At 38.7% G+C, this 16,647-nt stretch overlaps 1 protein-coding gene across 1 annotated transcript; it reads left to right on the forward strand.

The window, feature by feature from the left end:
- Positions 1-472: 472 nt before the first annotated feature.
- rgma (repulsive guidance molecule family member a) lies at positions 473-16,647 on the forward strand. Its single transcript, XM_015378720.1, has 4 exons — positions 473-1,071; positions 8,044-8,159; positions 10,064-10,587; positions 14,007-16,647. Exons 1-4 carry the CDS (start codon positions 1,058-1,060, stop codon positions 14,700-14,702), a joined length of 1,350 nt encoding a protein of 449 aa, XP_015234206.1. The 5' UTR covers positions 473-1,057; the 3' UTR covers positions 14,703-16,647.

The following is a 16,647-nucleotide window of genomic DNA, read 5'->3' on the forward strand; positions in this document are numbered from 1 at the left end:
GGAGAATCTGTTAAGTTGTTGAAGCTTGGAAAGCTTTAAAAGCAGGGAGGGGGAGGTTGTGGTTCAGTCTGATCCTTAAACACAGGTGCAGCAGCCTTCCTCCTGCTTTAACAGCACTGCCTAGCCCCTCTCCCCCAACTGGAAAACATTTGTCCATCTGATCCTCTATTAAATCTTGATTATTGTGGATTTGTCTCTTCCGAAACCTGTGATTTGCAAAGATGAGCGTGCAATGAGGGTCATAATCTGACAGTTGGGGCCATTTGTTGCCAATCAACCTAAGGCATCAATTTCAACTCTGTTAAAGTTGAATAAACTAGTGTGAAAACGGTAGAGAATTTTAGGCTGAAGGCATGTAGCTGAGGTGTCATCAGTGATAAGGACAATTAGGGTTTGGTTTAAACTGGCTTTAGATAAACGCAGTGATTCTCTGAATCAGTTTTGAGTTTCTTTGCAGCTGCTGCGACCTGATCTGTAGCTCACTTCTCTCCAATGCAAAAGCAGAACAGCAGGGGAGGTTCTGGGATTTGAGGGCTTCCATGCGGCGTCATGCAGAGCCCATCATTGTCTCTCTCACACTTTCTAACAAGCCGTTTCACAACATCCAGGCAGCGGATCGGACTGTGCGCAGCAGCTTTGCCCTCAGGGCTGTTTTCCTTCTCGCCATAACTAACACCCTGGATGAGGCCAATTACTTAGACTTAATCTCTCTTAATGTCTGCTTTCCGATCGACTGATGCGGAATGAGTGAAGCGATGGCTGGAGAGATCCGAGTCCGCCGGGTGCGAGAGGTGGCAGCTTGAAAGGGAGAGACACTTTGATTTGGCTGCAGAGAGGAGCTGCGCGCAGAGGAACTGATCCTACGGACACCACCATGTACGGATCGGTGGATTTTCCCCTCAAAGAGCCGCGGACTGCGTGTGATTACGGATTAGTGTGACAGTCTGGTGTCTGAGGGGAGTTTTTTTCTTCTATTTATTTATTTTTGGTCAGGGATCTGCTTCCTCTCTGTTCGCTGTCCTCTGGGTTCCTGCAGAACTCCTGAGTTGCAGAGCCCATGCAGCCTCAAAGGTGGGTCTATGTCATATCCTTTTTTCCCCCTCTTATTTATTTTTTTATTTATTTGCATGTTACATTTCCTTTTGCATATTTTGTGCATATTGAATTTTCAATGCGAGAAATTTACATTTGTGCAGCATGATTAAACAGTTTAATCCAAGAAATAAATGCAACAAAATAAATAAATAATACATAAATACCTTACCACATTTTCTTTTATTAAAAGGCTCATCCAGTTGTTGTTTTTTAAAGGAATAACAGCATTCAGATCAGTAACAACCACTCTATGTGACAGTAATAAAGGGTTATTTTCTTGCTTATAACAGGTTAAAAAAAACTTGCCGGATTGCTAATCTTCGCCTTTTTAAAGCCTGACAGCTCCAATTAGCACAGTAACCGAGTTGTCCATGTAGCTCACATTTAATGACAGGTTTGCCTGCCCTAGTAAAAGCCATGTGCGTTTGTGTCAAGATTTCAGCTTTCAGATGAGATCTAACAAGCGCCATCTGTTGGAGAAAGGAAGGAGACTTTAATTAATACAGAAAGCAGCAGCTCTCTTATGTTGTAGTTTGATTATGAAGTGTACCATAATGTGGTTAGGTTGGTTTAAAATTATTTATTATTTAACATAGTTAATAAAAACCAACAGATCAAAAGAAACATTTATGTTTTATTCTGCATTTAAAATGAAATATCTATCTATCAGGATTTACCTATAACTATATTACCTGTTTCCTTAACATTACTGTATTTGACAGTTCAAATTTTAAACATCTAGATTTAGGTTTTTTTTTGTTTTTTCTCATTCCAATGACCTTAAATCACATATAGACCCATTAAAGACATCAAATTGCCTGTTTATTAATAGAGCTTTAGAGTTTTAAATTCAATGGAAAGTGAAAGAAGATCGTGTTAATGTTAAAATCATTTTATACATTGAAAATTAAGGGAAAAATCAAGCGATTCTCAGGACAGCTGATTGGTGCATCTCTATTTATTAAAGCCTTGGTTGCCCGCATTCTTAATTTCATAATACAGTCATGCATTAAGACAAGAATCTCTATTGACAAGATCCCATCAACCAACCAAATAGCTGGTATGTTTTTTAGTTTTTTTTCTTAAAGTGACATGTAGCTTGATAAGAGCTGGCAGCTGGTGAGAGTGATTCCAGTAGGGCTGTGAATATAGATTTAGGTTAACTAGAATTGGTCTATTGATCATTGAAATGCCCTGATATGACATTTCTAATAGCTTTTGTGGCTATACTTTCTAATGATATCTTGTAGCAGTAAAATATTCAATTTGCAAGATTATTAGATTTAAATTTAAAAAGCTGAATATATTTGGAGTGGTCTTATTCGAATAAGATCACTGGAAATAAAAATTTTGGTTATTATAGAAAATATTAAGACTGTTGACTATTATTATTGCTACATTGCAGTTTATCTGTTATATTTCTTAATTGTTATTTGGATTTCTAAGTCTTTTATGATTTAAGTTTATAATTTAGATCAATGTTTATAAAGCTTAACATTTGTGCCTGCAAACATTGCTTGCATTTTATATTGGAAGATCTTATTCAATTTTACTGAGTGAATATTCTTTTTTCAATTTTACACTCAATCAATTAGAAATAACAAAATAAAATAATCATTTATACCACTAAATTATTTGAAGTACTTATTTAGCATCATATTTTACTGTTATTAAGCTTTTAAGTAGTTCACAAACCAGACATTTTTAATCTATTCTGCTTAGACTGTGTTATTTAACACAACGGGCATTTTGTATTCAAACAGTTGAATGCAACTACAAAACATTTGCACAACCAGCAGTTTATAACAATAGAATAATGGAATGCATTTCAGATTAGCTGAAATTCAATTTAATCATATGTAGCAAGAGTTGAGGTCTATGTTTGCATATAACTCCAATCATTATCTAGTAAGGTTCTTATTTTTTGTTTTGTTTTTTTTATCATAATACATAAGCATTCAATGACATTCAAAATTTAATCAGACAAACTGAGATTTTAGAAAGCACAAAGGGTATAAAATAATAAAAATTCAAGAGTGCTGGTGGGAAAGTAGGACGCATGTTTAACTTAAGATGTTTCTAGTTAGAAACCTTTTGCACCATACAATAAGTTAGTTATATTTTTGTCATTTGTAGCAGCTTTAACAACAATAATTTGTTAACTAATTATGAGCCTCAGCAAACTGTGTGCCAGTGGAATAAAAGATGGAACACACACGATCATATTTGGTATGCTGTGGGGCTTTTCTTGCCAGGAATCGACCAGTAACACATCATAAAAATATTCACATCAAAGCCTTCAGGGTGTTAAATGACAATTTACTCCTCTGAGTTTTGCAGCAGCCACAGCTTCTCTGCCACAGCCCCAAAAAATGTTCCATGATTTATCAAAAAGATTTTCAGCAAGAAGCAGCTTAGAGCTTTCAGCTGCACTCATTCATTTCAGATGTGAACGCTCAGCATATTAGTGTTGGATGTAAGTCTCTGCACAGGGCCACCCCTGTTGAAAAACATGTGTAGGCTCAGACCTCATTGTATGGGAACATATCCATCAACCGCGAGAGGGGACAGAAACCTCACAGACGTTCACCACTCCGGTGGAAAAACACTGTACAGCCAGCTACAACCTGAGCGTATATGCAGCCATCCATCATGTGTGGGTTCAGCTTGAATGGTAATGAAAGGCAGCGCTAATGTAACCATTTGTGAAAATAAAAGCTAATCAAGAAGTGTGATGTGTTTGAAGGGAGTGGATTTGAGCAAAATTTTCGGTTATCTAAGGAAATTTGCTAAAACCTCTTAATATAAAGTGAAACTGCACTTAAATCCAAGTCAATAAAATGAAACACTAAATAATTAGGTGCCCTTCTTGTTGCGGATTTATCAGGGTGTTAACCAACTAGGCTTCTCCTGGCTGACACAGATATTGGGTATTCTATCAGGATTTAAATGCCTGTTACGATTTTTGTTTTTCTAAAGGACTATATTTAAAAATCCCTGCAGGTCCTTCGTTGGAGGTTTCCGTTCTCTCAGGTTTCACTTCTTAATAAACTAACTGAGGAAAAACTCTATCTATATTACACAGAGAATGATTCTATACTTTAACTACTTTTTAAAATTACACTTTGGTCCATTTTGTCTGAGCTGTATGTTATCTCTAAGTATTATACCTAACCCACTGAAAATTATAGTGTACACTTCATACATGGACATTTTTTATAGCTATTTAAGCCCTGATCTTCATTTAGCTCTGGAAAAGAGCCCATAAGCTACGGGAAAATCTTTGTTAAAAAACAGGCCTAGTTATCCTGTTTGATCATCTTTAAACAAGTTTCATAATCATTTTCATCTTGTTTAAACAAAAGAAAATGTGATATTGTCAATGTCTTTTTGATGCAATGCTCAGGGGGGTAGTTATCAGTTTTGTTTTGGTTATTAGAGGACAGAAAGAGTTGTGTTTACAATTAAAATTGCACATAATTTTACTCAAGAGCTTGTGAATATTTCTTTTTTTTTTTATATTGGTCTGGGAAACAGAATGTTTCACAACCAAAATGATTAATCTATAATTCAACCAGCAGATTGATTTATTGTTATATTCATTAGTAATTTGTGTTAACTTGTGCCAACTCTCCATTGAAGAATGTGTGAAACACATGGATTTGAAGATGTTTATGGATGATTTTAATTAAGTGGAAATAGAAAATTGCACACACCTGGTCCACAGCACAGCTAACAGTGGACCTTTAGGGGTAAAAAGATTTATATTCTACTTGTAAACACTTTTATCTGGGGCATAGAGCCATTGTTCCCAAACTGCAGAACACATACCTTGAGTGGTACTTAGGATGTGCTCCTTGAAAGGAATATGGGTGCTAATTCTTTGCAAGGCAACAAATGACCTATTACGTAAAACTAATAAGGAATAGGTAATAAGCTAAAATATTTTTTATTGCTTCTGATGAAAAGAACAGTGAGGAAAATTTGGAGAACTCTGCATAAACCGAGGCAGACAATAGTGAACAAGGAACTGTAGTGTTGGTGTCCCATGTACCTGTTCAGATCTGAGGATGATAACCAGTTCAAATTAACCAATGTGAAAGGCTAAGTTACTAAATGACTGCCTCAGTGACAAGGCTAGGATATACAAGTAAATAATAACGTGTTTAGCTACCATTTCAGCATGTGTTATGTCAGGCTTCTGAAAAATCCAATGAAATACTAATCATACAAAGTGCAAATAAGCTTTTCTGTTTGCCTCTGATACCAAGTTTTACATGCAAGGCGGCCATTTTGGATTTTAAAGTCAGGGTTGGTTTTAAACCCTAAAAATTCCCATTTGTAATTATAGCCTTGAAGAACCTTTTCGATAACAAGAAAACCAAAAAAGGTCTAAGGAAATACTGTAGAATATTGCTTCAAGAATGATAGTAGTATGAAAGCAGTATTTACAGGTTTAGTACTTGTAATAAGAATTTAAAAAAAAACACCAAAAGTGAATAAAAGAAGTTTGAAATTATCTTTTTTTTTTAACATTGAGCCTATGTTTAACTGCTTGAACTGTAATGACTGTAACTGAATACCCCTAATAAACTATTAGTTTATAAATAAGAATATAACCGTTCGCAAATAGTTTCTTCAACCAATTCAACTGCGTGATTACTAAAAATCTAGTTATAAAAGGTCAAGATGGTGTTCCTTAAAAAATATACTGTCTACTGAGATGGTTCCTGCCCCCAAGGATCGACTTTGGACGTGCCTCCCTAAGGCCCATGGTTCTCAAACCAGGTTCTAAGGGTGCATTGATTGTTTTCTTAAGAACTCTCTGAACAAACTGAGATTTGCGGATATATTTATAGTGTATTCTTTTAGTTTTAAAGTTGAAACTCGTAACATGTAGGATTGTACTAGTTGCATAATTGTTAAGCAGTAGGATTTCCAGATTAATAAACCCAGCAACATGTCATGCTAAGGTTGTAATGGGTCTTAAGTTGAACTAGATTTTGGGGGCATCCTGTTTAGAGCATCACAGGAACCAATACAGATTTGTTTCCCAAAGAGTGTGCCTAGTTTAACTGGCTGAGCCTAAATATTTTAATTTATCTATTTACAAACAGTCTCAATACTCTTTAATGGCAATCTTATTAAGTAGTGGCTAATCAGTCATGCCTTTGGCTTGCTCTGCAATGCTAACCCATCCATTTTTATCCCGCTTATTCCATCAGGGTCACAGAGTGGCTGGTGACTATCTCAGGTATTCTATGGGCGAGAGGCAGGGTACCACCTGGACAGGTCCCAAGTCTGTCAGAGTGCAAGATAGAGACATACAGCCATGCACACATACACTCAGACCTGGAGGAAGCCGAAGTACCCAGAGAGAATGCACAGGGAGAACAAGCAAACTCTATACAGAAGGACCCTGTACTGAGGATTAAACCAGAAACCTTCTTGCTGCAATGCAACAGGGCTACAAACTGTGCCACCATGCAGACCGCTACGCTAACCATTATGAGTAACACAGGCTAATGCTATAACACTAATTGATCTACAATGGTGTATTTTTTGTTGCTTTTTTTTACTCCAGCCAGTACATCCTCTTACGTCCCCTTTAAGAACAATAAGGTGATAGCTTCAGGAGTATTGAGATAGGATCCCAGTTTTCATCTGCTAAATGTTTTTATCAAAACAAATTAAAAAAAAATCTCAAACTTTTACAGCTGAATTTATCACTTTTTATTGAGTCCTAATTGAGATTTTTTTTTATAGAAAAAGGTAATTTTAACTTAATTTAAGTCAAAAATATGTAAAACTCCTAAAATGTGAATTTATATTGACCTAATAAGACATAGAATGTGAATTAAAACTAATTGAATAGAAAGTTCACCCAATGCAACTATCTTAAAAGGGTCATATAATGATTCTATAGGGTATTTGGTGCTGGTCTTTAAGGTCCCTGAATAGGCTGCGTAACATTGGTTGGCATGAAAATGGCATATTTGCTTTTAACCAGGCTATTCAAGCCTGGTTAAAAGTCCTAGAATGAAATTACAGGTTTTCTTCCTTTTATGGTATGTTGTGAGATCAATAAAGCTCATCTAATCATCTAATCTAATCTAAGTATGCTCATGAATATTTAGATTAGCTGTGCGCTAATTGGTTGGTTTACAAGAAGCGGAGCTGCCAAGCAAAGACGCATCAAAGCAACAAGCATTTACTCACTGAAATATCAAATTGTTGATATGGTGGGGTGACCAGACGTTATCTTTTTCTCTTGCACTTCTCCTACTTTTCATACCTAAAAAAAATGTCCAGGGGGAATTTCGAAATCGTCCGGGATTTTGGTCGACTACAGTGCAGCAGATCTGTGTTGTTCAGACAGCCATGAAAAGATCAGATCTAGGTCACATATGGGCAAAAAAAACCGAATTGGGGCCCCTCAAGCCGCCAGGGGAAACGAACCAAAAAAAAAACCCAAACCCCCCCAATTTTCCCCCGCAAAACCCCCCAATGGCCGAAAAAACCCCCCCCAACTCCCCCCCCCCCTGGCCCGAACCAAAACCAAAAGCGTCCGCACAAATTGAGCATAAATCAAAAATGTTCGTCAAGCTCACTGCGACACTGCTGCAGGAGTATAACCAGCCCTTAAGGGGGGCCATGGCCACCCCTGTTCCCCCACCTAGCTCCGCCCCTGGTGTAATAGGAAACCATGCAGAAGGAGGGTTAGGGGCTGAGGAGGCGGACCTCCCCAGTAGAGCTGAGCGGCTGCAGCACATTAAACACCAGCAGAAGGAGCAGCTTATTGTTCAACTCAGACTCTGAAACAGCAAGCAAATCAGCTTCTATTCAACCAGGCAGTGATGAAAGTCGGACAGCGTTTTTGTGGACTATCTTCTGGTTGGGAGCGCTGCAGCTCTAACTTTTCTCCACTGTTTAATCCCATGTGACCAGGGAGAGGAGAGAAGCGCGACCCCGAGCTGGATGGATGGTTATGGGGGAAAGAGGGAGACCTTCGGCGCTTGATGTGTGCAAAGTCCTCGCTGTGTTTTTCACACTTTTCCCCTCCGGTAAGAAAAAACAAGTTAGTTTTAAATCACAGATTCACTCACTGCAGAGATTTCATTAGGATAGGTTGTATTCAATAACGCATAACTTATTTATCAATAACTTATAACCTAACTTTATAGCCTATATATATAAGTTTTTGGCCTCACATTCTGGGTTGCAAATGTTCAGTTGTGGATTATTTATTATATTTTTTTGTATATATTTAGTTAATCATTATTTAACGATTTTAAAGTATAAGTTTCAAAATGGTAATCTAAAAAGAAAAGAACTGATATCTGTTATTTATTTTTATTTTTAGGCCTAACTTCAGTTAAATCATGTCTATTTATAAATATATGAATTGTTGAGGAAATAATGGAAAATCTTACACTAAATTCAGATTCCTTAAAGCACATTTTATTGTACCATTTTTTGTTTTCTTAGGTACCCAAAAATAGCTGGAATTTTGCTTTTTCTGGCATTTTTTTGTAGCAGCACCCATAAAGAGAAGCATAGTGGGTTTTCTATTGTCTTAAATGAGTGGGAATTTATTCTGTAGGTCCAAAAAGTAAAATGTAGAGGGTTAAAAGGGTCAAATCTAGTTGTGTGGTGTCAAGTCACAGATAAAGCACGCATTTAAATAAAAAACTTTTCAAAATCAACTATATTTAAAGCTTTTTTGGTGTTGTCACATCAGACAATTAAGCAAGGAATCCATTTTTTATCTATGCTTAATTTTCTTTATTCCCAATTTCATTTAGACCTGGAAAATTATTTAAAAAAAAATAGGCTCCAAATGTTTTAAGACTGTATAGAAACACAGTGGATTGGAATTAATTCAACCTTATATTACTGGATGTAAATGGAACCTTTTTACACTGTTTTTTTTTTTTTCTTCTGTAAATTACTGGTATGTTTTTTAATTTTATTTATATAGCCACAGCTGTAGCAATATAAATTGGTGCTTGAAGGTTTACATACCCTTCCATTATATAAAACAAGTAAAGAGGCCTGATGGAGCTCTTGAACTAAAATTTTGTTGAGCAACACTTTGAGGTAATCACTGAAATCAGGTGTTTTCTGCAATGTTCAGGATCAGACTTCTGCACCTCTTGACAGGTATGTTAGTTCACTGTTCATAAGCATGGCCCTTTAATTTGTTCGGGGACAGTTTTTTTTATAGAAGCATTTATTCAAAATTCAAAATCAATATTTTATTTTACTAAACTATCATTTAGTATTTTTTTTATTCTTTTTCAGTCTTGTGTTATTTGAATTACTTGTGTGAATTTATCCTTTTCTTTAAACATGTGAATGTGTATTGGAAAACTTGAAAATTAACTGTTGGTAAAATGAGTTGAACTGAACTAAATTAACCAAACCAAACTATTCTGGTGAACGCAGAATAGTCAGACTGATTTACACATCTCTCAGTATTATCAGCTTCCCAACTAAATAGCTGACCGTTAACAAACTCATAACACAGTGATACCTGAAGTTAAGGTTTTTTTTATTGTCAGATGATTGGCGTTAGGTGGAAGATGTGGTAAAACATTAATGCTTTATTAGGCCAAGGTGATACTTGTCAAACATGGTGCAGCAATAAGGCGTCCTGAGATCTGTTTGAACAACTCAATAGTTGATAAACTATCAGCAAACTTGTAGATTAGAACCAAACCACAGTTATTGTCTATAATAAACTGCATTCCTTATATGTCAGATTACTAGGAGTCTATGGTCTGGTTTTGCATTTGGTAGATGGTGAAGGACACAGATTTTTCCTTCCTTGAAGTGTGGACATTGAATATCCATATAGTATAGAAATGTGTATACTCTTCTCACTTTTTATTTCCAGCTTTTTGTGTTGATATCCTGTTACTAGATGGTGTGTTTACCTTTCTGATTCCCTTTGCCCACCTGACAGTGAGCCTGCAGTGCAAGGTCATCAAGTGTACCACTGAATATCTGGCCGTCACCTCAAACTCTGGACTCGGGGAGGAGGAGTACTGCACGGCTCTGCGGGTGTACAAAACCTGCGTGGGCCGACTGGCACGGAGCTGCAGGGGCGACCTGGCTTATCATTCTGTCCAGCATGGCATCGAGGACCTAATGAACCAAAAGAACTGCTCCAAAGAGGGGCCGATGTTCCAGCCGCAGGCCAGGACCCCGCCTCCTCCTCCCCCGCCTCCCCCCGTCCTTACCGACAGCCAGGAGCGCTCTGACGGCCCAGAGGTCTGCCATTACGAGCGCAGTCTGACGCGCAGCTCGGCGCAGCCTAACTACACCCACTGCGGCTTTTTCGGAGACCCCCACCTCAGGACCTTTGGCGATGACTTTCAGACGTGCAAGGTGGAAGGAGCCTGGCCTCTCATCCATAACAAATTCCTGTCGGTGCAGGTGACCAACTCACCTGTGCTTCCAGGGTCCTTGGCAACAGCCACAAGCAAGGTGAGAATCATTTTGTTAATCCTAGATACTTGAATGTATGATGTTAGCAAAACACGCTGGTACTGTTCTAGATACGCCTTTAACACACCTACTGATGGACTTTTGTATAATGAACATTCAACTTTATGTCAGAATCAATAAATACACAACTTGTGTAGCTAGAATTATTAACATAATAAGGTCTTTCACGTTTTTGCATAAAGCATCAAAGTTTCATGATAATTATATTGATCTCTTCTGTCTCCCTGTTGGGTTTTTGTTTTTCTATGTGACTCATCTTCTGCTTTTTAAAAAAAAAAAAAAAACCTCATGTGCAGGAGTTTTTTGCACAAGGTGTAACTGGGTCTGGGTTATAATTGCTACAATAAGGGGTGTCCCAATACATGTTTTCATTTCTGATACAGTAAAGATGTTTCAGCTTCGAGTTTGGACCCGTTCTGATATTGGATTAATATGATATCAGCAAAAATCATGCATATTAATTTTTTTTTTTACTTATAGTAAATTGTGGAATTATATACAGTCAGCAAAAGTCATGGGAACAACTGACCTGTTTATTCTTAATCAATGGGTTGCATGAACAGACTGAAGAGGAGTTTTTTATAAACTAAATTATATCTCAGATTTTAAACACAGGCTGACATATTTGGATTTAGTTTTTTGACTGATATTAGACCAATTTCCGGAATCATTATAAGACTTGGACATCTATAGTTACTTTTTTGACATTTGATAGACATTGGAATATTACAGTTTGACTATAAATAGTTTCAGATGCTAGAAATAAGAATAAAAAAACTATGATTCTCCTGACCCTAAATTGTCTTGTAGTTAAGATATTTTAAACAAACCAAATAAATATCTCATATTCCAATCTGTTCTTAAAGGGACCCAACCTTAGCTTTGTGTTTCTTTGAGATTGGTACAGGTAATAAAACCCAACTAGGTAAACATTTTTTACTCAAAAAAATCTATGATCTAGAGTATTTAAAAGCTGCTGGATTTTTTTATTTTATCTTTTTTTTTTTTTATTTAAACACATTATTAGATATAACTTGGAATCAGGATGGGTGATGTGGACCTTAAAGATTTTTAATCACATTATTTAGTTTCATTTATTGCTTTAGTTTCTAAAATTGACACTAAAAGTAAAACAAAAAAAACAATTCCAAATTGTTCAATGATTTATTTAATCATATTTTTTAAAACTACACGAAACTAAAGACTTTTTCTTGATCACATTAAGGTATCGATTTGTGCGTGCGCCTCCCATTTAATGTGGTCACTTTCTCAGAGCTCCAAAGCGGCTTCTATGTGTAACTGTGGCGTCTGGTTAGTGTTTGGAACTAGTGCCATAATAACGGATTCAGAAATCCGAGCCCAGTCTACAATCGCAGAGATCTTGATAATCCTTCTAAACGACATGTTGCAGCAGATGTCAAAGCAAGGATTTATTTTCACTTCACCTCAGCCTGATGTTTCTGCTGCTGGAGATCATTACTGTCCGCATACTTGGTGTTTCCTCATATCTTCATCTGCAGAAGGCAGGGTAGTATGATCTTGTTTAAAGGCACTGTGGATCATTTGGATGACTGCTGCTAAATTATAGTTTGGTATCATGATGGAGTTGGCCCAGATTTGCCAGAGCCTCAGGAACAATTGTAATTGAGGTCAAGAACCAAAAGTACTTAGATGGTTGAATAAAGCGACTTACATTTGTAGGAACTGTAATTTTCTGTAATCAAGGCTTCTAAATGACGCTTATTAAGCATTTGTGGTTTATTTTGCTTTTAAGGGAATTGCATTTTTTTTTGTGCTGCTATTCTTGGAAGAAAATGAGACAGCTTTTTAAGAGGAGCTCGATTCTGGATAAAAGGGGAAACAAAGCAGCAGCAAGTGCCACCTGTGCAAACAAGAGCCTTCTGGTGAAAGATCTACTTTAAAAAGCAGAGCGCCATGTTGGTTGTAACACTATTCACACTGCAGCAAATAAAACGCTCTTTTTTTTCAGAAGGCGGCACCGATGGAGGCTTCAGTGAAACGTTTAAGAAACGAGCTGTTGGAAGGTGGCTGCAGGGCGGGTGCAGCACATTAGTTGTCAGGCTAATAGAGTGTTGTGTAGACCCCTTGTCAGAAACAGACAACAGAGCATTTGGCTGTCCCCAGACTGCTGCTCGGACAATGGCCCATTGGTATCCCATGAAACAGAGCCTGCAGAGTTCTGACCGGCCCTGCTTAATTAGCTGCAGAGTATATCGCCGTGTCCTGGACCGACGCCACTCTCCGGAGCATAGTTCTGGGGGTTCACAGGCAGGTTTTTCAGAGCTATGAATAGATCGTCTTTGTGTCTGCAAACTAAGGGCTGATTTTAACATGGCCAGGGACTCATGTTTTTGGAGGGCGTTTACCTTGGCCTCCCCCTAAGTTGAGCCAGCCCTGAAATGTGAAACTTCAGTGGGGTAGAAGGGGGGGAGATGAAGCACAAATTTGTCCTCATTGCTAAACTATAAACCTTTCCCTCTTAAATTCTGATGTACGCAGCCTTTATTAAGAATTGATTCCCCTTGTATTTTTTTTTCTCATGTTTTTGTTTAATGTAATATTCCAGCATAAAGTAGTGGTCAGCTGCAAAGGAAGGATAGTTGCACATGGTCAAAATATTTTACGTAAGGAAATCTGTGCTGTTGAATGCGGTGTGTGTGTGAGGTAAGGTCAGCGCTAAGCAGAGAAACAGCTGTTAGGTTTCTCTGGAGGGGCTGCAGCAACCTGCAGCTTGGAAACATGGAGTTGGCTGTTGGGATGAATTTCTTCTAGACATCGACCAATTCAGGTTTTTTTAAGGCCAGTGTCCATACTGAATATTTTGACATCAGTCTAACCAATCACAGATAAGTGCTGCTGGTTCGATAGACATATATTGTGCTTTATATTCCTCTATTTACATAATAAAAAAAGACATAATGTTGATGAATGTTAGACCGGTCTCGATTTAAACAAAAACATGAGGGGGATCGGCAATGCACGCGTCTTACATGGTCTCATTGCTAAATGCTTGCACGTAGTGGCCGCTACAAGAAGAAAAAAACGTTAAAAAAAAACTAAATTGATGTGTCGATCCATCTGTTCTTCAGCAGAAAAGAAAAAGCTTGGAATAGTTAATGGTAAGATGGTTAAAAAATAAACTGTTTAGAGGTTGCAAAGGATTGTTGACTTTTTCAGGAAGGAGTGGTATTATATCACAGTTATAAACTTTTAAAAGTTTTTTTTGCATGATATAGGCACTGTAAATCTATCGGATAATATGATGCAATGTTTGAAGCAACCGTTTGGTGCCATCTGCTACAAAAGGCAGACAGTTGCTTAGTTTATAGTTTGTTTGTTGTTTATTTCCTGACATATTTTTCTTTTTTTTCCCCCAGCTGACAATCATCTTCAGGAATTTCCAAGAATGCGTCGAGCAGAAAATGTACCATGCAGAGACAGACGACCTGCCAGCAGCGTTCGCTGACGGCTCGAAGAACGGAGGCGACCGCTACGGCGCCAACACTCTGCGAGTGGTGGAGAAGGTTCCCGGGCAGCATGTGGAAATCCAGGCCAAGTACATTGGAACAACCATCGTAGTCCGGCAGGTGGGCCGCTACCTGACCTTCGCCGTGCGCATGCCGGAGGAGGTGGTGAACTCGGTGGAGGAAGGCGACACCCAGGACTTGTATTTGTGTCTCCATGGTTGTCCAGCCAACCAACGCATCGACTTCCGGAACTTCAGAGCCCGGGCGGCGGAGGCGACTCAGGGTGCCAGTAGGACCCGCGGCGTCGCTGGCACACAGGGCTTCACCTACAAGTCGGCAAAGGCCAAGTGCAAAGAACGGCTTCCGGTGGAAGATCTGTACTTTCAGTCCTGCGTGTTTGACCTCCTCTCCTCCGGAGACATTAACTTCACCCTGGCGGCGTACTACGCTTTTGAGGATGTAAAAATGCTCCACTCAAACAGCAACAGGTACCACATCTATGAGAAGGATGCTCTAAGCAGTGCAGTACAGGGGATCAGAGATGTCCTTTCGGTTTTGGTCTTTAACCTCCTGGCCGTTTTACTGTGTGGCACAGTTATTCTGTAGTTTGTCAGACACGGTGTCCTCATGTCGCGTCTGTCAGTGAAAGTAGAAGTACCATTTCTGTGTCGTATATCATCCTCTCCAGCAGCTCATTTTGGTGGTTCTGATGTCTGCCTGATGACAAGGTGACGCTCACCACTCTCTCACCCGCTTGTCATCACATGCATTTAGCTGTTCTTACTCTTTGAAGAGAGCCAAGAGCTCAGGATGTCCACCTGGGATTAAAACGTATGAATAACCCTCAAGATGATCTTCTGCAGAAAGGGGGCTCCGCTGATCCTCCCTCCTCTGATCCACGCATCAGTGCCAGGGCCAGCCGTGGCTCCTGCGGCTGAGCGGGGGGGATTGCAGAGAGGGCGGGGATTGGGACCTGACAGGGGGCTTTTGTTAACCTAAGGCCAGAGGCAGCTCCATGTTTGATTAGTTTCCAGCTTTGGAAAAGCCTAAGATTTTGATGGGGAGCTCCCAGCCAAAAGGATGTCAGAGCAACGTCTCCAGTTGTCTGCAGCGTAGATTAATGAGTCATATTGTTAGGTTGTGTGTGTGTGTGTGCATTAGTACAACATGTGTGAATAATCCAGCATCTGTGGTTAATTTGGAGTTCTTTTGAGAGCAGGATTTTCCATATATTTATACATATATATGGAGAGAGTGAGAGAGAATGTGTTGCTCCAAGATTTTTTTTGAGAGACATAAAAGACAAAGCAGCCTCCTTCTGCCAAATTGCTAACTGGAATTAATAGAAATGTGTCGTTTATCCGTAACGCACAACCGTTCTTTCTATTGTTTAAGCTGACAGTGTTTGTCTTTCGAGCCTGAGAGCAGGAGAGAGAACCAGCGTTAGTGTCGCTGTGGAGGAGGTAGATCAGCCCATCGGGCTGTGACAGCTCCATGTTAACAACGATAAAGATGGTGGCTGTTTCGACTCAGCAGACGTCACCTCTGGTTAGCTTTAAGCAGTTGCAGACCGAGAACTGACTGAGTCACAGCGGCTGAACAATAAGCACATCTGTAAGAGAAGGGGGGGAAAAAAGGAAAAGGTGATCTCATGGCAGAGTTTGTTGCCAAAGTACGCCCCACTGTGCCAACGTTTGCCTCCTCACATCTGATTTTTCAGCCTCAAACTCTTCTCATTAAGGGAAACTTCATTGTATATAAACTCGTGTTTACCATACAGTGATGAAATACAGCTTCTTTTTTTCTTCCTGGTGTGTTCGTGTTATTACATGCTCCGCGTTGGAAGAAGTCTTTCAGCTGCAGCATCTGATCCGTGTTGTTGAAGCCCTCTGGGCTTTACGGTCGTTTATCGTTTACGCTGAAGTATCAGCAGGCCTCTTTCACTGCTGTTCTGAATATGTCTTCTAAATACGCTCCAACAAGAAAAAACTAGTGTTGTTTAACTTTGTGTTAATAGGTGTAACTGTGTTTTACAGTCTCTGGTTCTACTTGTATTCTGTGAGAATTGTACATACATTTTTGTGCATTGTTGTGTTGAGATTTGCATATTACAGATTTTTTTTTTCAAAGTTATCCCTTCAGATTTGTGCAAAAATGTTTTTTTGGTGAATGTGAGCCTCTTATTCTGAAAAAAAAAAAGTTTTTTTATTATTGTTTTTCAACACAAATGCCACAGAGCAGTCTTAAAGATGGCACACCTTAACCGAATGAGTCTCTCACTTGTTTAGCGTAGATGTTTTCACTCAGCTCACCTTCCTGAAAAAAAAAAAGAATGTAGGACACTGTTCTGTGGCATTTGTATGTTTGAGTTTGATGCACTTTATGTTTTGTTTTTTTTTTCATTCTGATGTTTTAAACGAATTGTACAAAATAGCTGACCGGGATAGGCCAGAAAGATCAAACTGTGTAAATCTTATGTGGTTCCACATGCCAACTGTTGATAATGTAAGTTATTTATTGAATAAAAGAGAAAGTCTTGTCTATGAGCTGC

Source organism: Cyprinodon variegatus, unplaced genomic scaffold, assembly GCF_000732505.1.
Source record: "Cyprinodon variegatus isolate N-32 unplaced genomic scaffold, C_variegatus-1.0 Scaffold177, whole genome shotgun sequence".
Classification (NCBI taxonomy): domain Eukaryota; kingdom Metazoa; phylum Chordata; class Actinopteri; order Cyprinodontiformes; family Cyprinodontidae; genus Cyprinodon; species Cyprinodon variegatus.

Coding starts and splice junctions, on each gene's coding strand:
- rgma (XM_015378720.1), top strand. Junction 8,160..10,063: donor TTTCACACTTTTCCCCTCCG/GTAAGAAAAAAC, acceptor CCCACCTGACAG/TGAGCCTGCAGTGCAAGGTC. Junction 10,588..14,006: donor TGGCAACAGCCACAAGCAAG/GTGAGAATCATT, acceptor TTTTTCCCCCAG/CTGACAATCATCTTCAGGAA.